Genomic DNA, 27,626 nt, shown 5'->3' with positions numbered 1-27,626 from the left:
CACTCTCCTAAACATAAAGTTTACATTTCCAATGGCATATAAATTTCATTACTGAAAGAGTTCAGAGAATCATTTCAACACAAATATTCAGGAAACATAAATAGTCTACCTTGATCTCCACGGAGAATATGGAAGTGTGGGTATCAGATGCTTTATCATAACGATGGGACCTCATCACACATGATACAAGACCAGGAGATATAAGCCGAGGAGATAACTCCTCTGAGAAAAAATAACTCGGTGATGCATTGCTATGTGATACATTCTCTGAGGATGCTCGCCTCAGTAACATGTGTTTAGGTGATGCAGGACTTGGGAATGCACTGGTAGGTGATACATTCTCTGTAGATGCTCGTCTTTGTAATAACAGCCTTGATGATACAGGACTTGGCAATGCACCAGTGGGTAAAGTATTCTCTGAGGATGCTCGCCTTGGTAATCCTAGCCTTGGTGATACAGAAATTGGCACTGTGCTTGTAGATGATATGTTGTCTGTGAATGCTTGCTTTGGTAATGCTTTCCGTGGTAATACAGGACTTGGTAATGCACTGATAGGTGATATGTTCTCTGTGGATACTTGCCTTGGTAATACTTGCTGTGGTGGTACAGGACTTTGCAATGCACTGGTAAGTGATACATTCCTTGGTGAATCACCCTTTGGTTTTGAATTCCTAAGTGATACATGCTCTGACAGTATGCTACATGGAGACAAATGCTGAGAGACATTCCTTGGTAATGAAAGCTTTGGCATTTCACCAAATGGTGAGGAACTTCTTGGAAATACACTTTTTGACAATACAGATCTTGATGATTCATGTTTTGATGTGTGCCTTGGTGATACATCAGGTGACACGCCTCTTACTGGTTCACACACTGGAAATACATGTGGTGATGGATGCCTTGACAGTATACTACTTGGTGATACATGCCTTAATGAGACACTCCTGAGTGTTACATTCTTTAGTGATGCATCTGATGATGATGCATGTTCAGGAGATATATGGTTTGATGAAACATCTCTTGACAGCACTTTCTTTGTTAATGCATCCCCTGGAAATATATGTCTTGAGGATTCGTACTGAGAGGATGCAACCCTTTGGGCCATTAAGCTGGGCGAATGTTCACTATGAGAGACTGGGCTTGAGAGCTGTCCACCCTGCATATTCATTCTTTATGCCTTTCACCATTGCTTCAATTAATCAAACTCAATTCACAGGAAAACCTTTGGTATCACTTCACATTTTTCAAATTCATCAGCTATCACGCAACCAGTTTCATTACTCACTTACTATGTTCATCATCTAAATTGTGGGCAGTATTAATAAAATTCATCCACAGTCCTGGTTACTCAAGTTAATCTATCATATCACTGCAATGCATAAGGACCTGTTCACTCACACCATCTGGGTATATGAGCTTAAACATTATGCCATCACTGGTTACTCTTTCAGCAGAAAGTATCACTGCCATTATAAGTGTCCTTGTAACTTCATGGTGTACTACAGGGATGAAAGCAGAGAGATATATAGGGTGATACAAAGTGAGCAGTTGTCTGTTAAGGGGAAAGGATGGGAATGAATAGTAAAAGAGGAAATCAAGGGCCTGGCCATAAAGAAGATATTGGTGGCAGAAAGAAAGGTTGGTAGAAAAGGGAAATGGGTAATGGAGGATAGAGGGAGGGTAATAAAAGTAACCAGTGGGTCACAAGAGAGGCTGGTGGGTGGCAAGACACAAAGAGTGATGCTAGTGGTAAAAGAAGGAAAAGGGCAATGAAAGGAGCTAGGTGATGAGAAAGAAAACAAAAGTTTGGGGTGAAAGCTAATATTCAGTGAGTGAACATGATAAAAGTAGTTCAAGAACAGTGATAAGATTTTGGGAAAATTGGAAGAGGGTAATTTCAGAGGGACAGAGAGAGGGCAACATGCATGGGGGGGGGGGTGAAATATATTTGAGATTAAGATAAGTGGCAATGGGAAGAAGGGTGGTGAAAGCTACACAGGCAATAGGAAAGAAGGCTCAATAGAGATGCCGGAGAGAATGACAGTAAGTGGATTATAGAAAAGGAAGAGGTAAACGATGAAAAAAAAATGGGGTAAGGGTTGGAAAAAGAGCTGGAAAGAAGGCTAAAAAGACCTATTGAGACCGATATAATGAGGACAGCAATAGCATAAATGCCTTGAGACAGACCTACTGAAAAGGGTTAGATAAATTAAGAGAAAGGGCTATGGAGAAGTATGGGATGTACTAAAATAAAGTGCAAGACAAGGAAGTAAATAATTAAGGAATAGGGCAAGGGAGAGTCAGGCAGCAGTAGGAGCACGGAAGTAGTGGCAGTGGTGTAGCCCCATGCACACTGACACCTGTATCACTACAGGTGTAACATGATCATCGTCACCTCCACCCATGAGGCCTCTTACACTTTACCTCCTTTAGCTCTGCCTTCCCACTCCTCATCTTTATGTCCCTGCTATTAACTCCTACCTCTAAGCTGCTCACTTACAACTCACTTCATTTCATTTTTACTTCTTATTCCTCCTTGCTTCTACTCCCTTTTTGTCCCTATTTCTTTCCCCTTAAACCCTGGTTCTCATACATGAACCTCAACTGGGTCACGTGTTACATCTATTCATCAATCATATACCTCTACCTCTACCACTAACCAATTAATCTTTACCTATCTCCTTACCTCTACCTTTCTCACACCGTGGTGAGCCACCTCCTGCCATTCACACAGTGTCTATTCCATAGAAATCTACCTCCCGCCCCTCAAACGGTGTCCAGACGGTGGGGATCTACCATCCCCTGCCCTTCACATGGTATCTACACCATGGGGATCTATCCCCGCCACTCATCGGTGTCTATACTATTGAGATATACCCCCCTACCCCTCGCACGGTCTCCATACCATGGGAATCTATCCCCGCCCGTCACACAGCGCCCATACCATGAAGAACCACCCTCTGCCCCTTACACAATGTCCATAACGTGGTGATCTACTCACCCCACCCCTCATATGGTGTCCAGATCATGGGAATCAACTACCCCCCCCCCCCCCATCTGTGCCCACACCACGAAAATCTACCCCCACCCCGTGTAAGGTGCCCGAAACACGGGAATGAACACAAACAAACAGATGGAGCCCCAGCACACCACCACCGTCGGCGAGCACAGGACAATAGCGACTGTGGCCGGGTGGGTGGGCGGCAGTGGGCGTGGTAGGCCAGTGCCGTCGTGGGTCGCCGCCCGCACCGCCGCCTCCACCCATTCACTCCCCCACCTGGACCGCACGGACGTCTTGTCACTTCCTCCCATTGGTCTTATCTTGGTCCTCGGCCTCGCGCTGCACTACATTGTGTCTTGACCCCATTAAGCTGGCTTCGATCCCATGTACTCCTGATCTTCCACCCCATACGTACCTTCCCTCTGTACACTCACCACCCTACACACCCTCCATTTAATCCGCAAACTGTCCCTATAATCTTCCTTTACCCCAAACACTGTCCCTCAAGTCTACAAACTATCCCTAACTGCACCCACCCCACTGCCGCCGTTCCTCCCGCCTGGCCAAACCCTCTGGCGTTCCCAATCATGTTATTCCCAGTGTTATCTCAAGCCAAATACATCTACCTGTCAACCTACAGTCCATCCATTAGTCCGGTAAGGTTAGAAGTTGTTATTACTCTTCTTCGGTAATGATACCGCCGCAACAATCCTCTTTGCTGCAAAATTTCCTGATTATCATTACTTACGATCACACTAACCAAAAAGCTACTTAACACCACATTTTGATCACTCTAACCAAAACACTAGTTAACACCTCATATCTTGATTACACTAACCAAAACTCTAGTTAACACCTCATATTTTGATCACTAACCCAAACACTAGTTAACACCTCATATCTTGATCACTCTAACCAAAACACTAGTTAACAACTCATACCTTGATCTCACTAACCAAAAGCACAAGTTAATACTTATATCTTGATCACACTAACCAAAACACTAGTTAACACCCTATATATACTTACATCCGCAACATGGCCTGACTTGGAGAGACCAACAATATAGAACGTCGTCCCCAGAGAGCTATTAGTTCAAAACAGGTTAGTTAGAGGAGCAAGAAAGCGTGACGATACAAGCTGTTATTGTAAAGGTGGAGACACCTGGTTTATACAAGTAGGGCATCTAGCGTTACCTCCCATAGAAAGTATTGCTTGTAATATGTCTGCATAATCTTTGTGATCTGGTTTGAGCTGGTGCGGGACCTTATATGTATACCGAGAACTACTGGTCCTAATTAAGAAGTCTTCACTTTCACCGTCAAGAAAACCTCAGCCTTTTCGGACCCACACTTTATCTTATATATATATATATATATATATATATATATATATATATATATATATATATATATATATATATATATACATATATATATATATATATATATATATATATATATATATAGGACAGCAGCCAGCCATTAGCTAGACCACAGAATATACGACAAGCCAGTGCGTCACATGGACCTTTCCCTACACCGCACAGCTCTTTGCAATCTCACGTTTTTCCTGACGGATACGACCAGACCCTTTGTAAAAGGCAGGTTTTTCTATTTCCTCAAAAACTCGTATGTCACCTTTCTTTCCTACTCCATTTTTTCAGCCTGATTTTTATGTTTCATTTAAGGTTTGGTTTCGATGATGAGTTTTGTTCCCTTACTGAACTCTTCGACACAGAAAAAATATATATATCGTACATCTCAGGATCATTTTCACGTTTCACAATACTTCTGACGCATAAACCTGTACATGAACTTCTCCTCAAGAGGTGAGCAAAACATTCTCTTGTAAGTGCCGGATATTGGCATCAAAGTCGTGAAACAAAGGCATGAATACTAGTCAATATATGATCTAGGCAAAAAGTGCCAGACACGAGGAGCCATAAACAATTCTCACTATCAGGGACAACTAATAATCTAGTGGGCCAGGGTTGTACTACATCTCTGGCATTGTGCCAGCCATATGCAGTCGCCTACAGTGCCAGTAACTGAAGGCTGCCAAGAGGATGACGCGTGTGCGTAAGGTGACAGTAATGCTTATAACATGCCAATCATGCACAAGATACTACTTCAAGGAGACACTCCAACTGAAGACTAACTCCCATATACACAGTGTCACGTAGTACGGTACATACACACACACACACACACACACACACACACAGTGCCTTACATAAGTGCTACATCTAAAGCAGTAAACTACAGTGTGTGGTGACACTTGAACCCAAAATCTAAGAAACACACTGAGGTCTCCAGGCCATAAACATGCAGTTAAAGTCAAACTCACTGATATGAAACCAAACGAGTACAGGCAAAAAATTCAACAAAAAATAAAACGTAAATTATATCGAAAACAACACAAACATCACAAAAAAATCTATGTATTTATTAATAAAAAAATAACATCAAGGGAACACAGACGACGGGAAGACAAGAGTTGCAGAACACATGAGCGCACGCCAGGGGTATGACAAGCCGGCCCATGGTGCCGCCGCCGCGGTCCTGAGGCGTGTGGACTGACCATGTGGGCGTCGTGTGGTGGGCAGGACTCACTCTACTGACCTGGGCAGGAGTGAGGAAGGTGATGACCAGTCGGCCCTCACACCACTCGCACACAGCGCCCTGGCGCCACTCGGGGACCCAGCCGTTCTCTGCTTCCTTCCTTCTCCTTTCTTCGTCTTCCTTCTTCCACTGCTCTACTTTCTTCTTGTACTCCTGTTCTTCCCTCAGCCTTTGCTCCTCTTCCCTCTTCCTCCTCCTCCTCTCCTCTTCCTCTCTCTCCTTCCGCTTCCTCCTGTAGTTCTCCTTCAACCTCTTCCTCTCCAGAGCATCGCTGCAGAAGGTGCATCACAAGAGGATATGACCCGCGTCCTATAGCCATTATGTGACTCGGTCTAAACACACAACACTTCCGCACGTCCCTGTGACTGGGCAGGGATCACCAGTCCATCATGACTTCACCAGCATATGTTGGGACATCACCAAGCCAAGTAGTGAGATTACCTACGTTATGTGGTGGGTTAACCAATACAAAAGAGGCTGGTTCATCAAGGGGATGGTTCACCAATACAAGAGGACAATTTGTCAACAAGAGGTTGGTCACCAACAAAAGACGCTACTTCACCAAAACGAGAGATTAGTCACCAACACAAGAGGCTGGTTCACCAACGCAAGAGGTTGCTTTAACAAAACAAGAGGAAGGTTCAAAATACTAAAGGCTGGTTCGCTTAAAAGAGGCCGGTTTACCGACACAAAAGGCTGATTCACCAATACAAAAGATTGGCTCATAAACAACAGAGGCTGGTTCGTCAACACAAGAGTCTGGCTCAAAGAGGCAAAAGGCCAGTTCACCAACACAAGAGGTTAGTTCAACAAGAGCCAAGTTCACCAACACAAGACGTTGGTTTACCAAGACAAGCGGCACAATCACTAAGATCGGGTCTTGACCGACAAGGAATTAAACAAGTGGCAGGTTTACCACCATAGCTGGCGGACCCCCACCATACGATCACCAATCCTGGTGTATGGGTCATCAGCAACACAAGGAGTGTGTTACCAACACCGGGGGCGTGTTCACCAACACCACTGGTAGCCATCAACACAAGGGGGTTCAACAAAAGTGGTGGTCACCATTACAGTAGGGGTTACCAACAAAGAGGGGGTTCACTAATACAATGAGCTTCACCAGTACACAAGGAGGGAGGTCCTTCAACACTGGTCAAGGTGTCACCAACACTGTGTTAAGCAATACACAGGATGGTTCATCAACAATCCTGGTAAAGTCAACAGCACAAGCGGTGGTTCAGTAATAAAGGCGGTGATCATCAACACAACCGGTGTGTTGGTCGTCAACACAAGGGATGGTTCACTAACCATGGTGAAATGGTCACAAACATAAGGACTTGGTTCATCAACACTACTGGTAGCCACCAACACAAGCGGTGGTTCAGCAACATTAATGTCAAGAGTCACCAACACAAGGAGTGGTTCAACAACATTGGTGGTCGAATCAGCCAACACCAGCAGTGGTTTGCAAAGATTGCTGGCAGAGTCACCAACACTGGTTGAAGAGTCCCCAACACAAGCGGTGGTTCACCAACACCTGGGAAGGTGAGCCAGTGCCCAGCCACAGCGGCACGGATGGCCTCGGGTCATACCTTCTAGTGATGTTGTTGGAGAAAGCGCTGGTGTTGGAGATTGGTGGCGGGAAGCAGGTGAGCGGGGTGGAGGGTCTCGCCGTGAGCCAGGAGTACACCTCCAGCTCCTCCACCATGACCCGACCTGACCTCACCATGTCCTCCCCGCCTCACATCATCGCCAGCTGGTGATGTGCTTGACCTGCCATCCTCCGCCCTCCGTCGTCGCCTCCTGCCCTAGTTAGGGGTAGGGCTACAGGCTGTCCCTCCCCGTCGCCCCCAGCGCACCACAACTTGCCCCCTTTTGTCCCTGTATGTGTGTGTGTGTGTGTGTGTGTGTGTGTGTGTGTGTGTTCACACAATCAGTGTGACCCCTGATGACCCAAGGGAGAGGTTGCTTTATGGATCAAGTTAAAATAAAATGTCGAGTAAAAGTGAGTCATCCTTCCATGTGTGCGTATGGACATGGCGTAAGACATGTGCGTCTGAGTGTGGACCTGGTGTGTGTGTGTGATGACCTAGTGTAAGGGCCTGTGTCTGTGGACCTGGTACGTGTAGGGGAGGTGTGTGTGTGTGTGTGTGTGTGTGTGTGTGTGTGTGTGTGTGTGTGTGTGTGTGGACCTGCTGTCGGTGTGTTCGTGCGTAAGTGCGTGTCTGTGTGTGTGTGTGTGTGTGTGTGTGTGTGTGTGTGTGTGTGTGTGTGTGTGTGGACCCGATGTATGTCGGATGGTCTGTGTGTGTGTGTGCGTGTGTGTGTGTGTGTGCGTGTGGACGTGGTGTATGTCGGGGTGGTTTGCGTGTGTGAAGGATCGACCGGGGTGTAAGTCAGCGCGGGGTCCGTGGTGTTAGGTCTGGCTGGGGAGGTCCACGAGTGGCCCTGTCCCGGGAGGTACTGACGCTGCTGGGGGGGCGCAGGAACCTCGCTAACTCTCGTGACGTCACCATCTCCTGTCCTGCGCACCTCCACAGTGCTTGACCGTCATCCAAAGATCATCCCGGCTCACCCGGGATGATGGAGGACGACCCATGTCCCCTCGTGATGACGTGGGGTGTCCCTGGACGACCCACGTCCTCACGAGTTGATGTGGGTCGTCCGGAGAAGACCCTCATCACCCTGGGATGACGAGGACCGTCCCCGAACGATCTACGTCACCCTAGGCCCGGTGATGTGGAACCTCCCCAAGACGACACTCGATGACCAAAGATTCTAGGATGATGTTGGACGACCCGGAGTTTGGCCTTCAGATCAGACCAGATGACCTGTCATGACTGGGGGCCAACACAGGTCTACCTGACATAACTGGAAGTCAACACAGGTCAACTTAACAACCAGAGACGATGGTGTCACGGGTTCCAGCAACGACCCCGAGAGGCCAATGGCCTCTCTGGTCGTAAATTACAACTGCAAATAAGGTGGGGTTATCAAATAATTATCATCGTCATAATTCTTCAAGATACAGTCAAAAACCACAGAGCCATCCCGGGAGCGGCCCCAAGCCCCGTCCCACCCCTACCCCAGGCCGACGCCGGCCAGGACTCACCCCTCCAAACTCACCTTATTCTCCTTCTCGGCGTCGCCCTTCCTCTTCTTCTTCTTCTTCTTGGACTTCTTCTCGCCATCTTCCGACTTCTTCTTCTTTTTCTTCTTCTCAGTGGTCGTGGCCCTGACGCCGTTCTGTGCCGCCTTCCCGTCTGTCTCTAGGCACTCATCGCCCTCCTGCAAGGTCACAAGGGCACCACGTCAGGGTCTGGTGGATGACCTAAGTGGAAAGCCAAGGTCTTAAGGTCATACCGGTGGCACTGTGGCAAGGTCACTGCCTCGCCATATTAAGGTCATACTAGAATAACAAGCGTAGGAGAGGTCACTAAAACACAAGGTCAGATGTCACATACGATTCATACGAGGTCACTCTCTACATCAGGTCATGAGATCAAGACCTTAATATTATCCCAAGGTCGGCAAAATTGAAGTTATTTTCTTAACCCCTTCAGCACTACCGCACGACCCGTGCATACGCTGGTACGACCCCTGTGCACGATGGCTTGAGCTATACGTGTGACAGTATGATCCTTGCAAATAACAACCAAACCTTTAACATAACCCTTATGAGTCAGGTCAAAGGCCAGGCCATCACACCCATGAGTCGTCACGACGTGCTCAAGGGTCGTACCGTCTTGCTAAATGGGTTAATCATGGCTTCAATAAGGTCATCAGGTAAAGTCACAAAATCATCGTCATACTGGGAACAGGCTGGACCAGGTCACCAGATCCCATCGAGGTAGATCTAACTGGTGACTTGCGATAAGCCGAGGTCGCCAGGTCACTAGAATGCACTAAAACTAGGTCGTCACGCTAGTCATGACTAAGCTAGGTCGTCATGCTAGATATAGCTGCACACTAGGTCAAGGACGCAGATGTGGAAAAGTCTGAGCCTTTCTGGTAACTGTGGTTCACCATACTACATACTACATCAGCTCCTCACTAGTTCACTAAAGTTCTATGCCTGGGAAGTCACAAGCAGGCGGCTCACCAAAGCACTTCATCTCAAAGCCAGTGCACCATGAGATCAATACGTTACGGGGTCATTACACCACAAGATCAATAGATTACAAGGTCACTATACTTCCAAGTTTACTAAGCAACCGTCAAAGATAATCATGTCACTAAATCAGTTGTTCGTTAGTTGATAAGTCAGCCTTTAACGAGGTCAAAAGTCACCATCACACAAAGGTGTCAGGGTCACTAATTCAAGACGTTGCAGGTCAGGGCGTCCTACTGACTGTGACTGGGGCCAGGTCAGAGTGGGTCAACAGCCAAGATAATAATTTCACCCAAGGGTACAAGGCCGGTCTGGACTCTTAACATAAGACTGGCAGCTGACAAAAGGGGTCAGGGCCAATTAGGGCTACAGGCTGTGGACTACTGAGGGCTAGAGTGGCCACTGAAGGATGAGGAGGATAGAGGGACGCGGGGACACTACGCACCGGTGGGACGACGTCCTCCTCGATGACTCCTCCGACGTGGTTACTACCCTGAGGCCCTTCTTCCTCTTCGACGGCCGCATCACCATCGTCCTTCCTGGCCGTGACGGTGCTCTCGATGACCTCCTCGCCCAACTCCTCCTCCTCCTCGTTCTTGGCCAAGTAACTACGATATGGAACGTCATCATCCTCGTCGTCGTCCCCCCTGTTTCTCCAGAAGTCGTCATCTTCCTCGTCGAGACGTTGTAAATCCATCTGGTGGTGGCCAGGGCGGAGGAGCATGTGTTGGAGTACAAGAGTTAGTATCACCAGCCACACCATCAACGCGTTACCTACCTTGGGCCTTCACACCATCAGGTCTAAAACCGCTGTACTGCCTTGTTAACGACGCAACTGTCTCTGTACAGCGCCTGCACGGCGTTAGAGCAAAGCCAATGAACGCCAGCTTGTAGCAAACAAAATAATATATGGAAAAATAACAAAATAAACAGAGTCTAAGTTATGATAACAAAAAATAATCTATGAAAGTGAAAAACCAAGTTAACATAAATGAACCAAATCAAATGCAATAAATCTTATCAAACAAATTATATAAAATATTAACATTTAGAATAATCAAAAACTATAAACAAAAGCAATAAGTATGACAGAACATATCACCAATACAGTATAGACTTCCGAAAACGAGAAGTACATTAAAATAAAAGAAACTAAGACGAAAATATGAAAAATAATAACTTTCAAATAAATAAAAAATAAATAAATAAATAAATGAATAAATATATATATATATATATATATATATATGTATATATATATATATATATATATATATATATATATATATATTAGTTCAATATTAATAATTTAGTAATACATAAACTTAAGCAGAAACAATTGAAATTATAAGATATTTAAAAGAATACAAAAACAGAAAGAACATCAATATGCATCAAAAATTAAAAACAAAAGAAATAGTGTAATTTGCAAGTGTTACTGGCAAGCAACAACATCCAATTATTCATCATTCAAATGTTGCCTAAAGTCTCCACTTGCTGGGTTACAGGCGGTGATGGTGGTGCGTACTGTACATGCCTCTGTTTCACTCGACTTGACTTACGGTGGCGGGAAATATAACAACTGATCTGATGACACAATAAACGATCTTGTGTCTGAGGAGATTTTATTTCTCCAGCTGTTACAACATCAATTTTGATCGCTGGCTGTTTTACGCTCTTGAGCATGAGAGGATAAGACCCTTGGGTATGAGGGCCTGGCCTCTGACCTGGCTTTCTCTAAGCGTCAGGTCAAGAGTTAATGATATCATACCCTAAAATCTTAACTTCGAGTAATAAGGTTCAATATTGCCTCGTTATGATCCAGAACTCGGAGGAGAGGCATTTGAAATGTACAAGACTGTAAGACGTCTTGATCATATCGTTAATTTCCAAGAGAGGCTCTGAACACAGCACCTGGAACCCTGGCAGTGTCAACACAGGCGCCATGCTTCACTGTGTGTTAGCAGCAAGGTCAGTGTTGGTGACCCGTCGTCTCCACTGTCTACTACGCAAGTTACCTCACTACATGCTTTACACTGGTCCAAGTGCTAAGTTTACAGCTTACAGGAATAGCGAGCGACGGGTGCCAACACAGAGCCGAGCTATTGATTAAGGATATGACCGGAACATACCCACGGCGAACCCTAATGATCCTTCCCACTGGCTGGGTCAAGGGGGAACACCTTCCTGGGTCAGGAGAGGGTAAGATGCAAGCGCAGGCGAGAGTAAGGCAGTTGGAGAGATGGAATGTAAGCGGGAGAACAGTGTGGTAGGTTGAAAAAGGGGAGAGAGAGGCAGAGAGAAGGGTACATGTAGCAGTGGAATAGCTGAGGAGGGCAGCAGGAGCAGGAGGAACAGTTAGTACATACACTTACGTTAGGGTCACTACTGGGAGTGATGACTTCCCGACTATCACCACTACTGGCCGTCGCGGACATCACCTCACCAACAGAGTCGTCATCACCAGCGTTAGAGGACACATCACCACACACCCTGTTAGTATCACTCGGGGGGAGGGCGCCGGGGGGTAGGATGGTGGTGGCGGTGGTGGTGGGGGAAGGAGGATCCACTGGGGAGGACATGCTCAGCGGGGAGCTGCTTAGATCCCGGGAGGAGAGGCCACCCTGGGAGGACGACAGGTCTGTAGGGATGAGTTCTGAGGAGGTGGCCTCCGTGTGGCCACTCAAGACCTCAGAGGTTTCCGTCGGAGTCCCATTGACACACTTCATCTCCTCAGCCACACTGTAGCTGTTGAGGGAGTCGCCAGAGGTGTGCGAGCTCCCCCGCCAAGCATCGGTCTCGCGACTCTCATCGCTAGTGTTATGAGAAGAAGCGTCCTCCTGTGTCGTAGCTCCGTCGGACGTGGAGAAGTCTGGGGTTCGAGAGGATGCGGTCTCTGACGTCCCCAGCTGCTGCTCAGACCTGGAGGAGTGGGAGAACGTCCCGTCGCTTGAATACTCTGCCTCTGTTATTCTCAGGAGCGGCGGTTGTGTGTGTCTGTCTGTAAAATTAACTTCATCTGCGCCACTTTCCTGCCCTTTGAGGCAGGTCGTGCTAGAGGCTGGCGGTGGAGACACGTGTCTCTCCAACAAGGGGGTCGAGCTGGACTGTGGTTGGTCACTGTGTGTGACCACGAGGTCCCCCTCCTCCACGATGAGCAAGTCGTTCATAGGAGGCGAGAAATCCTCCAGCAGGAGCGGAGAGCCATCTGTGGCGGAGGGAACCTCCTCCGCCTCGACGGCAGGTTCTGGGGAGGAGTGGCCTGGAGACCCTGGAAGGTCGGAGGACGACTCCAGGGAGTCCGGGTTACTGAGGTCGTCCAGTTTGGTCGGGGAGAGCATGTCTATGCCGCTCTCCACGTCCGTCTGGCCATGTGGGTCCTTCTGCAGACCCGTCAGGGAGTCGAGGCTGAGCGCCGGTCCCGTCCGAGTCGTCACGGGCTCTATGGAGTCGCAGCTGAGGAGGGAATGGAGGGTGGGGGATGCAGGGGGCTCCAGGGAGTCGGGCTGCAGCAGACGTACACTTAGTTCTGCCTCGATTAGTTCTTGGAGGGAAGGGGCGGCGCCCCCTGGGGAGGCCTTGGTGGCCGGCAGGGGCAGGTTAGTGTTGACAGTAAACTCGAGGGAGTCGGCGTCCACCTGGGCACTACTTACGGCGGTGTCCGTGGTCTCCACGTCGGACATGGCGCACCCTGCAACACAACAATAGTAAGTCATCAACGACCCTGCAACAAAAAAATAGCTAATGGTGTTCTGGATAATCCTGTAGGATTGGAGGCGTCATGAGTGACCCTACATTAGTACAGATCCAGCAAAACAAGTAAATAACGTTATGATCAAACCTGCAACACAAGTGATGTAATGGTGAATTCTACTACACAATAATTAATGTTATGGTTGACCCTGCAACACAGTATTTACTTAAGTTATGGCCGACTTCGCAACACAGGCACGACGTCATGGCTAACCCAGCAACACCCACTTGTGACGTCATGGATGCACCTGCAAAACGAGCAACGTCTTGTCCAACCCTGCAACACAATCATGAGGAACACAGCAGTTCTGACAGCGAAACCTGCATCACTAGGGAGAATCTGCAACAAAAGTACCATAAATGGCAGTCCCTACAACACACGATATGAAATTATGATGAATGTGCAACTGATGAATTTGCAACTCAACTGTGCACTCAAAAAGCGAGGTGGAACAAGAAACACACGAACACAATGAATAACGAACATTAAACAACTATGACAAGGAAAAACCGGAACAAAAGAATTACGGTTGAGACGCATGGTGGACCCTGCAACACAATAACAAGGGTGTCGTGGTAAGGTAAGGTAAGAGAGCGGTTGGCAGCCTCTATAACAATGAGTGAAGCCACTGTAACCTTGCAACATAACACAGCTCTGCCAACACGTTGCGTCTTAGTATTAACGCCCCTCAACACACGACTGTGCTCATCACTAAACTCATGACGTCACACTTGCAAGAGATGCAAATAATAATAATAATAATAATAATAATAATAATAATGGATTTGTATGTAGCATTTATGGATCTGGAGAAGGCATATGATAGAGTTGATAGAGATGCTCTGTGGAAGGTATTAAGAATATATGGTGTGGGAGGCAAGTTGTTAGAAGCAGTGAAAAGTTTTTATCGAGGATGTAAGGCATGTGTACGTGTAGGAAGAGAGGAAAGTGATTGGTTCTCAGTGAATGTAGGTTTGCGGCAGGGGTGTGTGATGTCTCCATGGTTGTTTAATTTGTTTATGGATGGGGTTGTTAGGGAGGTAAATGCAAGAGTCCTGGAAAGAGGGGCAAGTATGAAGTCTGTTGGGGATGAGAGAGCTTGGGAAGTGAGTCAGTTGTTGTTCGCTGATGATACAGCGCTGGTGGCTGATTCATGTGAGAAACTGCAGAAGCTGGTGACTGAGTTTGGTAAAGTGTGTGGAAGAAGAAAGTTAAGAGTAAATGTGAATAAGAGCAAGGTTATTAGGTACAGTAGGGTTGAGGGTCAAGTCAATTGGGAGGTGAGTTTGAATGGAGAAAAACTGGAGGAAGTGAAGTGTTTTAGATATCTGGGAGTGGATCTGGCAGCGGATGGAACCATGGAAGCGGAAGTGGATCATAGGGTGGGGGAGGGGGCAAAAATTTTGGGAGCCTTGAAAAATGTGTGGAAGTCGAGAACATTATCTCGGAAAGCAAAAATGGGTATGTTTGAGGGAATGGTGGTTCCAACAATGTTGTATGGTTGCGAGGCGTGGGCTATGGATAGAGTTGTGCGCAGGAGGATGGATGTGCTGGAAATGAGATGTTTGAGGACAATGTGTGGTGTGAGGTGGTTTGATCGAGTAAGTAACGTAAGGGTAAGAGAGATGTGTGGAAATAAAAAGAGCGTGGTTGAGAGAGCAGAAGAGGGTGTTTTGAAATGGTTTGGGCACATGGAGAGAATGAGTGAGGAAAGATTGACCAAGAGGATATATGTGTCGGAGGTGGAGGGAACGAGGAGAAGAGGGAGACCAAATTGGAGGTGGAAAGATGGAGTGAAAAAGATTTTGTGTGATCGGGGCCTGAACATGCAGGAGGGTGAAAGGAGGGCAAGGAATAGAGTGAATTGGAGCGATGTGGTATACAGGGGTTGACGTGCTGTCAGTGGATTGAATCAAGGCATGTGAAGCGTCTGGGGTAAACCATGGAAAGCTGTGTAGGTATGTATATTTGCGTGTGTGGACGTGTGTATGTACATGTGTATGGGGGGGGGGGGTTGGGCCATTTCTTTCGTCTGTTTCCTTGCGCTACCTCGCAAACGCGGGAGACAGCGACAAAGTATAAAAAAAAAAAAAAAAAAAAAAAAAAAAAAAAAAAAAATAATAATAATAATAATAATAATAATAATAATAATAGAAACCTTATCAATAGAAGTATTGTTGTACTGCAAGTTTCCGCACTCTGTAAAATATTACGTACATTTTCTGAGTTGTACAATTTTGTGTTCATCGGTCCTTCCAAGCTAAGCTTAAAAATTAAGTTTTCCAAAAGAAAATATAATCTTAAAAATTAAGTTTCCCAAAAGAAAATATATCTAACAAATATCAATTTCTCAATGATGTCACAAGGTTGGTTTGTTAGTTGTTTGGGGTTTTAGAGCTATATACGAAAAAAAAAAAATCCTTAACGTCGCTAACCGCCAACCAACTGGAAAATCTTCTGCCGCTAACACTTTAGATATTTTTATTGAATTACATATAAATAAAATTGCAGAATTACTTTTTACATTACTCATTAGGGTAAAAAGTTTAAATCATTTCTATGCAATTCGTTGTAGGGAAAGCAAAACCTTCATCCATATTAGGAAAAGGGAAATCAGCATGCGAAAACCACCACCCATATAAAGAAAACAGAACAGAGAGGTTAGGATACACGGAACACTGACGTTGCAATAAACAATACACTACAGAGTGGATAAACGGGACACTGAAGGTAAGATAAACTGAACAATGCTATGATACGACACTAGAGTTACAATAAACGGGACACAGGTTCAGATAAACACTGCGGATACTGCCGTTAGGAAAACGAGACCGTGATAATACGATAAACGGAACACAAAGGCAGAGATACACGAAAAACTCAAATCACAATAAACAGAACCTTGAGGTTCGGATAAACGGGAAAGTGAGGTAATATAAGCTAAGTAACACAGAAGTTATGATAAATAGAATGGTACGGTCTGGACTAGCGGGATATTATTATTTTGCTTTGTCACTGTCTCCCGCGTTTGCGAGGTAGCGCAAGGAAACACACGAGACACTGAGTTTAGGATAAAAATGACACTAAGGGTAATTCAAATTACGAAGATTGTAAGGGAAGCTGTGCACAATCGTCCAGATGGCGCCAGCTGAGAATCTCTGCGTCCGGTACGGCTGGCGAGACGTTAGAATTCCAGAAATTGTTACTTAAGTCAATATTCTGTATATCATATTAAACAATATTGGTGTTATTCTCTCTCTCTCTCTCATATATATATATATATATATATATATATATATATATATATATATATATATATATATATATATATATATATTTTTTTTTTTTTTTTTTTATACTTTGTCGCTGTCTCCCGCGTTTGCGAGGTAGCGCAAGGAAACAGACGAAAGAAATGGCCCAACCCCCCCCCCCCCCATACACATGTACATACACACGTCCACACACGCAAATATACATACCTACACAGCTTTCCATGGTTTACCCCAGACGCTTCACATGCCTTGCTTCAATCCACTGACAGCACGTCAACCCCTGTATACCACATGACTCCAATTCACTCTATTTCTTGCCCTCCTTTCACCCTCCTGCATGTTCAGGCCCCGATCACACAAAATCTTTTTCACTCCATCTTTCCACCTCCAATTTGGTCTCCCTCTTCTCCTCGTTCCCTCCACCTCCGACACATATATCCTCTTGGTCAATCTCTCCTCACTCATTCTCTCCATGTGCCCAAACCATTTCAAAACACCCTCTTCTGCTCTCTCAACCACGCTCTTTTTATTTCCACACATCTCTCTTACCCTTACGTTACTTACTCGTTCAAACCACCTCACACCACACATTGTCCTCAAACATCTCATTTCCAGCACATCCATCCTCCTGCGCACATCTCTATCCATAGCCCACGCCTCGCAACCATACAACATTGTTGGAACCACTATTCCCTCAAACCTACCCATTTTTGCTTTCCGAGATAGTGTTCTCGACTTCCACACATTTTTCAAGGCTCCCAAAATTTTCGCCCCCTCCCCCACCCTATGATCCACTTCAGCTTCCATGGTTCCATCCGCTGACAGATCCACTCCCAGATATCTAAAACACTTCACTTCCTCCAGTTTTTCTCCATTCAAACTCACCTCCCAATTGACTTGACCCTCACCCCTACTGTACCTAATAACCTTGCTCTTATTCACATTTACTCTCAACTTTCTTCTTCCACACACTTTACCAAACTCAGTCACCAGCTTCTGCAGTTTCTCACATGAATCAGCCACCAGCGCTGTATCATCAGCGAACAACAACTGACTCACTTCCCAAGCTCTCTCATCCCCAACAGACTTCATACTTGCCCCTCTTTCCAGGACTCTTGCATTTACCTCCCTTACAACCCCATCCATAAACAAATTAAACAACCATGGAGACATCACACACCCCTGCCGCAAACCTACATTCACTGAGAACCAATCACTTTCCTCTCTTCCTACACGTACACATGCCTTACATCCTCGATAAAAACTTTTCACTGCTTCTAACAACTTGCCTCCCACACCATATATTCTTAATACCTTCCACAGAGCATCTCTATCAACTCTATCATATGCCTTCTCCAGATCCATAAATGCTACATACAAATCCATATATATATATATATATATATATATATATATATATATATATATATATATATATATATATATATATATATTTCTTTTTTTTTATTATACTTTGTCGCTGTCTCCCGCGTTTGCGAGGTAGCGCAAGGAAACAGACGAAAGAAATGGCCCAACCCCCCCCCATACACATGTATACACATACATCCACACACGCAAATATACATACCTACACAGCTTTCCATATATATATATATATATATTAATACTATTCGCCATTTACCGCGATAGCGAGGTAGCGTTAAGAACAGAGGACTGGGCTTTAGAGGGAATATCCTCACCTGGCCCCCTTCTCTGTTCCTTCTTTTTGGAAAAAAAAAAAAAGAGAGGGGAGGATTTCCAGCCCCCCGCTCCCTTCCCTTTTAGTCGCCTTCTACGACACGCAGGGAATACGTGGGAAGTATTCTTTCTCCCCTATCCCCTATATAAATATATGATATCTAGCGCATAATTGAAGTAACTTACTAAAGTGGTAGACAATTGTATTACTGAACTCCTCTTAGAAGAGGTAATATCAAGTGCAAGGAACCACCTCTGTAGAGGCTATATCTTAGTCGATGGACGGAAAGGAGTGGGTAGTGGACCAAAGGAACCTGCTTTACCCAACTAATGGTGGAGAGCAGCTTAGAAGCTGCAGGATCCCCATAAAAGGGGTCCTAGGGTTCCTCAAATTGTACAATTGTGAATTTTATCAGCCCAAGATTACACGTAATGACTTATATAAACCCATCACCTTGCACACACTTCGAGCGACTCCCTCTCAGTCCCCCAGCACTAAACAACCCCGGTGAGCTGCCCGCGGTGCAGCCTGTTTGTCATACCACCACAACAGGAGGCTAAGATTATGTGGTTAAATGTATATAGAGTTAGGAGGCTAGTTTGGAATGGGGTGGGTAAGTATGGCGTAAAAAGCGTCATCAAAATGTATACAAAATAGGCAAATAGGTAATTTCTTTCGCGACATTGCAAAAATCGGCGCACCGTAACACGCGGGGGTCGCGTTGCAGTCATGGCGAGCCTAGCCCAGCCGGGGCTGGTTCTGGCACGCCCGTGTGCGTGTCCTGCTCCTGGTGTTTCTCACATGACTTTATGTTTTCTTTGTTTCCATGAAAAAGTTACCACATCTGATATTCTGGGTTCAACTCAACGAATATTCTATGGGACAACACATCTTTTTATGACAAAGACGCTAAACCAAGAGAAAATACATAAAAAAAATAGCATATTCATTTCTTTATCATGTGGTTAAATTTTTCTGGTCCATTGTAACGTCAAATGTTAAGGTTTTCAAATAACAGACTAATAACATGAGAACATCTCAAGTTACAGTGACATCATTAGTGTTGGAGCATGTCGCTAGATGGCAGCAGCTGGAGGCAAATATGAAGACCTGGCACAAATTAACGCCATATAAAATTCCAGGGCTTCAACCTTTTTCTAATTTAGATTTTCTCTTGGTTTCCCCATCCCCACTAGTGTTTCCTCTCTGATTATGAGGTACGAAGTAAAAAAGGACCAAAAGTCTTCTTTACATCTTTTATGTCCCTTTGTGTGTGTGTGTGTGTGTGTGTGCTTTTCCTGCCTCAACAAGCCAGCGTTTGCAACTGAGCCTCAAAGGAAAAAGTTTCGCTCTGCTCCTTTTAACTAAATCCTGATCACTTAAGTTCACCTTCCGTTTCCTATCTTCAAATAAGATGATGACTTTTTTTTTAATGTTTCATTAAAAAATCATACAGCAATACTGTGGCCTCAAGTGTAACAAGGCGTTGGGGAATTACCTGCCATGCGTTCATACCCTACAGCTGATCCTATGGGTTTAGTATGTTACCACCGTAACTCGACCTTTAAGAAACACGTTTACTTAAGATAATCCCTTAAGCTGACAGAGGAAGTGCAATTTTTGACCATCATGACAGGAGAATTCGATAAAACACATTCTACTTTCCTTCCACCAGCAGGTTTTGCATTTCTTTATACAACAGAGTTATAAAGTCCCCAGTAATGGGGTGACATAATACCAAGGACTCTTCCATCTTCCATAGAGACAGTGAGAGCGTATATAATTTTAGATCATCAACACCTAACAGTGTTGTGATTTTTTGGGTGGTGGACGGCTTTAATGACCCTGGTAGTAGAAAAACTTAAGAGCCCAAATAACCAGCCAGGTAGTTCATATGCCTAATGCTTAAATAACCAACTAAACAATCTGACCTTGGAATCTTTTATTGTTCTTTTCTAATACAACTCATTATAAGCACCTCCCCCAAGGGTGGTGTTACGAGTAATACAAGGGACTTTAATAATAATAATAATAATAATAATAATAATAATAATAATAATAATAATAATAAAAATAATAATAATAATCTAAGCAACGCAATACTTGATAAATCAACCCTGAAAAAAATTGCTCTAAGCCAGATATCACTGCATTTTGGCAAGTAGTGCCAGAGATCTCCAAGCATAAATTTACCAATTTCTCCAAGAACTTCTACCTACCTGCAGCTCCATCATCACAATCATTTGGTATCACTTTAACCTTACGATACTTGCCCACCGAGCTTGGTGTTTTGTCAACGTTGTGACACTTGGCAGCGGTACAATTTTATTATACGACCAACGACATCACTACAGTGTTACTAGATGATCAACAACCGTACAGTGTTACCAGGCGACCAGCCACAATTCTACAGTGTATCATAAGACCAGCCACAACTGTACAGGTTACCAGATGTCCAACAACAACTGCACAAGGTTGCGAAGCGACTACCAGCAAATGTACAGTGTTACCAGAGGACCAGCGACAACCAACCCTTGGCTTACAGTAGACCGAGATGAATACATTCCGAATTTGCTGATGCTTAATGATGAATTAAATGTTTACCCATTACGCCAAATGGATGCTGATTAATGTGAGCTAAGAACACATCTATACCAATATATAAAATGAAATAGTAAAACATAAGCTTCAGGTGCCTCTCATACTGTGACAATGACTGTAACGTAACATTCTGGTTACATATATGTTGCCAACTAATACAGGCAATATGTGTACAGTGCCGCCACAAGCACTACTGGTTGCCAAGACCAGGCATCTTACCATACCTTTCCGGTGAGTGGTTGCCGTATCTCCCGATGGTAGGGCTGGCGAGGTGGTGTGGGCCTGACCCCCCTCCTGAGTGGTTCCTCCTTCCGCCTGGCTGTGCCCCTCGCCTGATCCACGCAGACCTCGCTCACACACGATAGAACTGTCTCTTGGCACTGGGTATATGTCACTCTGGCCCGCGGCGCCATCTTCAGTCCTGGCACCAGACTTGGCACGGTTTTCAGTGTCAGTATGAGCGGCGTTATGACTGGCGCTGTGCACGTGCACTGGTCGGGTAGAGCTGACGCCCCCGCCTCCCTCACCTCCCACCATAGTTCGGGTACCAGTGCGCCTTGGGTCAGGGGCACCTCGGGAGGCTGGCGGGTTCTCCACACGCTCTACCTGGCTGTCCTTCACTTCACTATCTCGATACTGACCCCTACCACCACTAGCCTCCACCTCGTTTTGCCCCCGCGGGGACTGTTCCTCCTGTTCGTTTAGCTGCCAGGGAGAGGCAGAGTCCCTAGCGCCAGATATAATGGCTGTCTCTTCAGTGGTCCACTGCCGCCAGAAGTCCTCCTCGTCGTCAAGGGGACTGCCGCTTCCCTTCAGGGCCGCGGTGCCCTCCGGGCGTAACTCCTGCCCGCTGGAGGGACTCTGGTCTGCTATGAAGACCTTAGCAATTTCGTCATCAACGTCCTCGTCGCCTTCCTCGATGACTATTGGGATGTCGTGTGCAGCTGGGACGTTAGTAAGGTCACCTCCCGTGCCCTTCCCTACGACAACATTAACCCCGTCTTCTTCCTCAATGGGATGAAGAATCTGCACCGTGTTTTTACGTCTGTCTTCATTGGTTTTCTTTAAATCCAGAACTTTAATCGGGCCTGAATCCTGGGTATCTCTGTCTGTAACCGGCACGTCGCCAGACATGGTCGAACTGGTTGCACGTTTTGTTCTGACAGGTCTCCTCGGCTTGCTGGTCATTATCTCCATACCATCTGCAGGAAGAATGTAACTTCCGGTATCTTTCTTTATCTGGACCTTGTTTTGGTTTCCTTTGGGACCTACCACAGGTGGATGTTTCCTGACCTGACCTTCGACTTCCAGCGGCAAGCCCTTACCGACCTGACCTTCAATCTTGTCTCTAACAGTGAAAAAAGCGGCGCTCAGGGAACCCCCGGCGCCGCCACCAAACCTTTTATGTGACATGTAATCGAACTTTTTATCACCTGGTGAGTCAGAGGTGTCTTTTTTCTTTCTGGCTCCAAGGCCGCCGAAGTGAAAAAACTTCTTGGATTGAGTTGCTGTCTCCTCAGGCGTCGTTTCCTTCTCGCTCCTCTTCGAGAAACTGAACAATTTTTTTGATTTTTTCTCTGAATCTGAAACCTCAGCTTCTGTGTTAACACCCTCGTCCACGAACTTGACGGCTCCGGCAACTGCACCAGCAGAGGAGGCAGGCACTGCTGGGGCTGCTGCTCCTGCTGTATCAATATCTGGAACATCGTCAGTCACCATTACATACTCCCCTTCCATCTCGCCCTCGTCCTCATCCTCATATTCGTCCTCATACTCATAATCGTCCTCATAATCGTCGTAATCATAATCGTCGTCCTCCTCCACCATACGGTATGCTTCTTCCTCCAGCTGGCGGAGGAACTTGTTCCTGATGTACTCGCGGTATTCCTCTTCGTTTTCAAACTCCAAATCATCCTCCTGTCTCTCCCTCAAAAGCTTCTCCTCCTCCTCCGTTAGGGCGTGAGGCATAGACAGGTAATGCTCAAAATCATCTTCTTTCTTCCGGGACGGCTGCTCATCTTCCTTCTCTAACTGCTGCAGTTCCTTAAGTTCCTGCTCCGTCAAGCCTGGGGGCATGTTAAGGAATCGTTCCAGACCCCGGCGCTCACTCTCGCGAACCCGCTCCTGTTCCTTAACAACCTCGTCTAGCTCTCGCTGCTCCTGCTCCGTCAGCGTCGCCGGCAGTGCCATGAATTTCTCCATGTCGAGCTCCTTGGCATTGTCACTTTCCGTCAAGTATTTACGAAGCTCTTCTTCCTCTACTGTGGTCAGGGATGCTGGCGCCGCCATGTATTTCGCCAGATGAGGATTCACAGCAGCTTCCTCGGTCATCCCACTGGCCTCTGGCGTCTCTTCAGGCTCTGCCACGACGGGTTGTAGACGACGACGGTTCTTGCGTCTCGGAGGCTTCACAAGCAAGTCCTGAACCTCAGCCAAATAGTCATCAACTACCTCTACCTTAGGTACCACGTGCTCCTTGACCAGGTCATGCATGTCTTCTGCGTCCGACATCTGGATTTCGGCGTCCATGTTATCACCAACATCAACATCTACCTCCATGGCGTCTTCATTATCCGCTTCCATCATATCCTCTGAGGAGGCAGCCAAGAGAGGCTCCTGATCAGCCTCCACACTCCGGGATGCTGTAGCCCCAACAATCTTGCTACTTCCCTCGATTTCATCTTGAACAGTCCAGTCTTTGACTCGAGACGACATCTCCTCTTCTTCCTCTTCAATATTTTCATCTGTTCCTTGTGCATCATCTCTTTGGTGTTTATGTGCGACAGTAGCCTCCATCTCCCCAGCGGTCAGCACATCTTCAACCACTCCAGGAATGGGTTCCTCTATAGTCTTCCCTGTGACAGTACGTGTACCAACAACGTCCTCATCACGGTCCCAGTTGGCCCAAAAATCAATGGCAGAATCGTCATCAAAGACTCTCAGTTTCGAAGGTTCAACGTCACCTACATCACTTGGCTGTTTGGAATCTGGCTCTTGCCGCCAAATGTCTTCCACTTCAGGTTCGTCATTCGTCGCCTCGGCTCTCATGCCGTCGTCTGTAGTTGCCATCATAACATCTGCCGTTTGACTGCTGGCGGTATCAATGGGTAACTGTTTCTTTTGATCCGCATCCGGCCTGACCTCACCAGAGGTCACTTCTTTTTCGTCTTCCCTTGTCTGGAGGATGTGAGAGGGCAGGGTCTGATGATCGGGCACAATGGCCTGCTCCACCTCGCTCTCTTCAACTGTGGTGACGACAGTGGGTTCACCACCACTAACATCATCCATTTCGCTTACGTCTACCGCTACAACCTTCTTCTTCTCCTTCACTACGATTGGTTCGTCTCCTTTCTCATCTTCCTGACCCGTAGCTTCTTCCACTAACTCAACCGTCGACTCGTTCTCCAACGATTTTCCTTGATCCTCAGTTTGTTCTATAGCTTCTGAAGGTCGTATACCTGGTTCTCCTTCAGACATTACCTCTGAAGGAGGGTCCTCTCCCTCAGACTTAAGTTTCGCTGAGTGCTTCGCTTCTGGCTGTCCATCCTCAGCCACCTCTGTTGTGGGTGGTTGTTGCTCCTGGGTCATCATCAGTGTTTCCACTTTGTCCTCCTCCACTTGACTCTCCCCGGGACCCGGCTCCTCCCCCTGCACGATAAAACTACTAAATTGAATGACTAAACGACGCTTTCGGCCCTCCTTCTTCTGTGGCTTCTCCACACCACTCTGTTCACCAGCGGTGTCTGCCGGGGCCTCATGAGGAGTTCGATTTTCTGTGGCTACATCTTCATGTCTGCCATCCTCGTCTGTGGGTTGCTGCTGACCATCAACAGTCGTCTCTCTCGCATTTTCAGCAGACTGTTCCTGGGGCTCAAATGACTGCTCCTCCTGGGGCTCAGTAGACACCTCCTGGAGTTCAGCAGATTGTTCCTGGGATTCAGTAAACTCCTCTTGGGGTTTAGCAGACTGTTCCTGGGGCTCAGCTGAGAGCTCCCCCAGGGACTCAGCAGGCTCCTCCTGGGGCTCAGCAGACACCTCCTGGAGTTTAGCAGATTGTTCCTGGGGTTCAGTAAACTCCTCTTGGGGTTTTGTAGACTGTTCCTGGGGTTCAGCGGGCTGCTCTTGAGGTTCTACTGTTTCAAAAACCACCTCGTCACCTCCTTGAGTGATTGGTTCGGCATCCATACTGCTGGACTCGACTTGCTTCATAGTTTCTTTCTCACTTACTGCCTCTTGTTCTTCTCTCTCATCCACTGTGACATGTGCTTCATCCTTAGCCTGAAGACCTTCCTCATTTGTTTCCATCATTTCTAAAGGCTGAGTTTTATCTGCATCCTCTGGATGATCACTGGGCTCTAATCCCATTTCCGGTAACTCACTGTGGTCTAGTTCTGAGGCATCGGAGACGTCAATCTGACGTCGATCCTCTTCGCTTTCCTCGTCTTCAATAAGTATAAATATGCGATTTTCATCATCGCCCTCAGTGTCCATACCTTGAGGGAGTTCTGACACCTCTTCTTCGATGTCTCGAGCATCCAAAAATTCTTCCTTAACATCATGGTCCTCCTCGATCTCCTCCGTGTCTTTGGCTTCTTCGATCGTCTTCGTATCTTGGACTCCTCGGGTCTTGTCGTCCTTGTCCTCTTTCATCTGATCTTTGTTGAGGTCAGTGTGAGTGGCCGCGTCCTCCTCATCCTCCTCCATGCGTGCCAGGTACTCTTCCAGACGCTTACCAACCCGAGCGTTGAACTCCTCGGCAGATATGTTACGCTGGTTCTCTTCAGGCTTTTTGACAGCTTCGTCGGGCTCGAACTTGGACGCATATCTTTCAACGATCTCGTCTGCGGTGCCCACAAATTCTGGCTGCTCATCCTCAACAGATACAATACTCTCACGTGAAGGTTCTTCAGCTGCGTACTTCGCCAGGAGCGACTTCCATATGACCTCCTTCTCCTGGCTATCAGTCTCGCCTTCAGCTCCAGGGAGCTCATCATCAGCCAAGGTTCCGCTCTCTAGCTCACTACTCTCCTGTATGACAAGTTCTTGTTTGTTTACGACGTCGGCAACAGCTGTGAGGGGCGGGTGACGGTGTGCTGGCGGCAGCGGGCCGGTAGTAGGTGACTGTGCCAACAAGTTCTCGATGGCGGGGTAGCGAGATAGTCCGCCCTGCTCCCCGATCTCTCCACGCCAGCCCCCTCCCTCGTCTTCTTCCTCTTCTTCCTCCAAAACCTCCGTCTGGAACTTGCGACGTCTTACATCCCTAGTATCAATGTCCTCTTCTTCCTCATCCTCCTGACTGACAATGACCTGCTGCTGCTGCTGCTCCTCCTGCTGGAGCTGAGGCCGCTGTTCTAGCGCGTCCTCGCGCGTGGCCAGGAAGGTGATGAATGCCAACCACACCCACAACACGAAATCCTGTGTCCGCTGACGCCAGTATGAAGGGTAGATCCAGGCCGGAACCAGGGAGTAACCCCAGCCTGGCAGGTGACTCAAGTTCCACTCCGACATATTGATCTGGGGTATCCCCCACTCCCAAGGTCGAAGAATGCTCCAGTCTGGCATACGAGGACGAGGTATGTTCCATTCCGAGAAGTCGGGCATATTCCACTCCGGCATACTCAGTCTAGGTATATTCCACTCCGATATACTAAGCCAGTTGGGTATATGCAACCAAGCTGTAGTCCATTCCGGAAGGCTGGGATGTGGTAGGTTCCATTCCTGCCAGTTGGGCAAGTGCCACTCCTGCCAGTTGGGCAAGTGCCACTCCTGCCAGTTGGGCAAGTGCCACTCCTGCAAATTGGGCAAGTGCCACTCCTGGAAGTTAGGGAGGTGCCAATCTTGCAAGTTGGGTAAATGCCACTCCTGCAGGTTGGGCAGGTGCCACTCCTGCAGACTGGGCAAGAGCCACTCCTGTATGTTAGGGAGGTGCCACTCTCGAGGGTTCGGCAAGTGCCACTCGGGCAGCCTGGATGTGAACCACTCGGGTAGCTGGGGCGTCAGCGCGGCAAGCCAAGCCTTTGCCTGACTCATGTTGTTTCCACACTTCACTGTCTCACTCAACACTACTTAAACAACCGCCTCCAGGGCAGCCACTGCACTCTGACAGCGACAAAGCCAGAGGCCACGCACTCGTACACTGCTATCACTGTTATCACGCAAGGTCAAGGCCTGGCCGTGACCCCAGGGGGCGAGGGGAGGCTGGGTCACAAGCGAGGAGACCCAGGGTGTGGTGCGGGGCGACGCGGCGATGGTCGAGGGGCCACTGCTGGGCCTGGCATGCTAGGCACCTAAACTCCACCAGTTCAAAATAGCACGTGGCACTGCCGAGGGCCCGTGCCCCTCCACTGGCACTGGCCCTCTCCCTCCCTCCCTCACTCTCTCCTCTCACCTGGTCGACTTTACCCCGCAAAGTACCATTTTCTTTCGAGTACTTAAGCCATTATTGCTAAGTTCTCAACAGTGGCGTTTCATCTTCACTAGGACATGCACTGACATTGTATCACCCAGCACACTTCGCCTACACTAAGTCACCCACTTGTACCTCCATCCACATTATGTCGT

General features: G+C 47.0%; 1 protein-coding gene across 31 annotated transcripts in view; it reads right to left on the bottom strand.

Moving 5' to 3' along the window:
* Nucleotides 1-27,369, bottom strand: part of LOC139760660 (uncharacterized) — a 152,603-nt gene extending 125,234 nt beyond the window's left edge. For 16 of the 31 annotated variants that reach the window (XM_071684130.1, XM_071684131.1, XM_071684132.1 and 13 more), the window contains exons 1-4: nt 21,290-27,369; nt 13,393-13,430; nt 10,185-10,436; nt 8,755-8,916 (exon numbers count right to left, since the gene is read on the bottom strand). In XM_071684130.1, coding sequence (XP_071540231.1) covers nt 8,755-8,916; nt 10,185-10,436; nt 13,393-13,430; nt 21,290-27,095 — 6,258 coding nt within the window. In that variant the 5' untranslated portion in view covers nt 27,096-27,369. Of the gene's footprint in view, nt 1-8,754; nt 8,917-10,184; nt 10,437-12,114; nt 13,431-21,289 lie in introns of all 31 variants that reach the window. The other 15 variants (XM_071684116.1, XM_071684117.1, XM_071684120.1 and 12 more) reach the window with 2 other exon arrangements.
* Between the last annotated feature and the right edge of the window lie 257 nt (nt 27,370-27,626).

This window comes from Panulirus ornatus, chromosome 37, assembly GCF_036320965.1.
Source record: "Panulirus ornatus isolate Po-2019 chromosome 37, ASM3632096v1, whole genome shotgun sequence".
NCBI classification, from domain to species: domain Eukaryota; kingdom Metazoa; phylum Arthropoda; class Malacostraca; order Decapoda; family Palinuridae; genus Panulirus; species Panulirus ornatus.
Note: the sequence above shows the minus strand (reverse complement) of the source record. Positions and strands in the feature narration are given on the sequence as shown.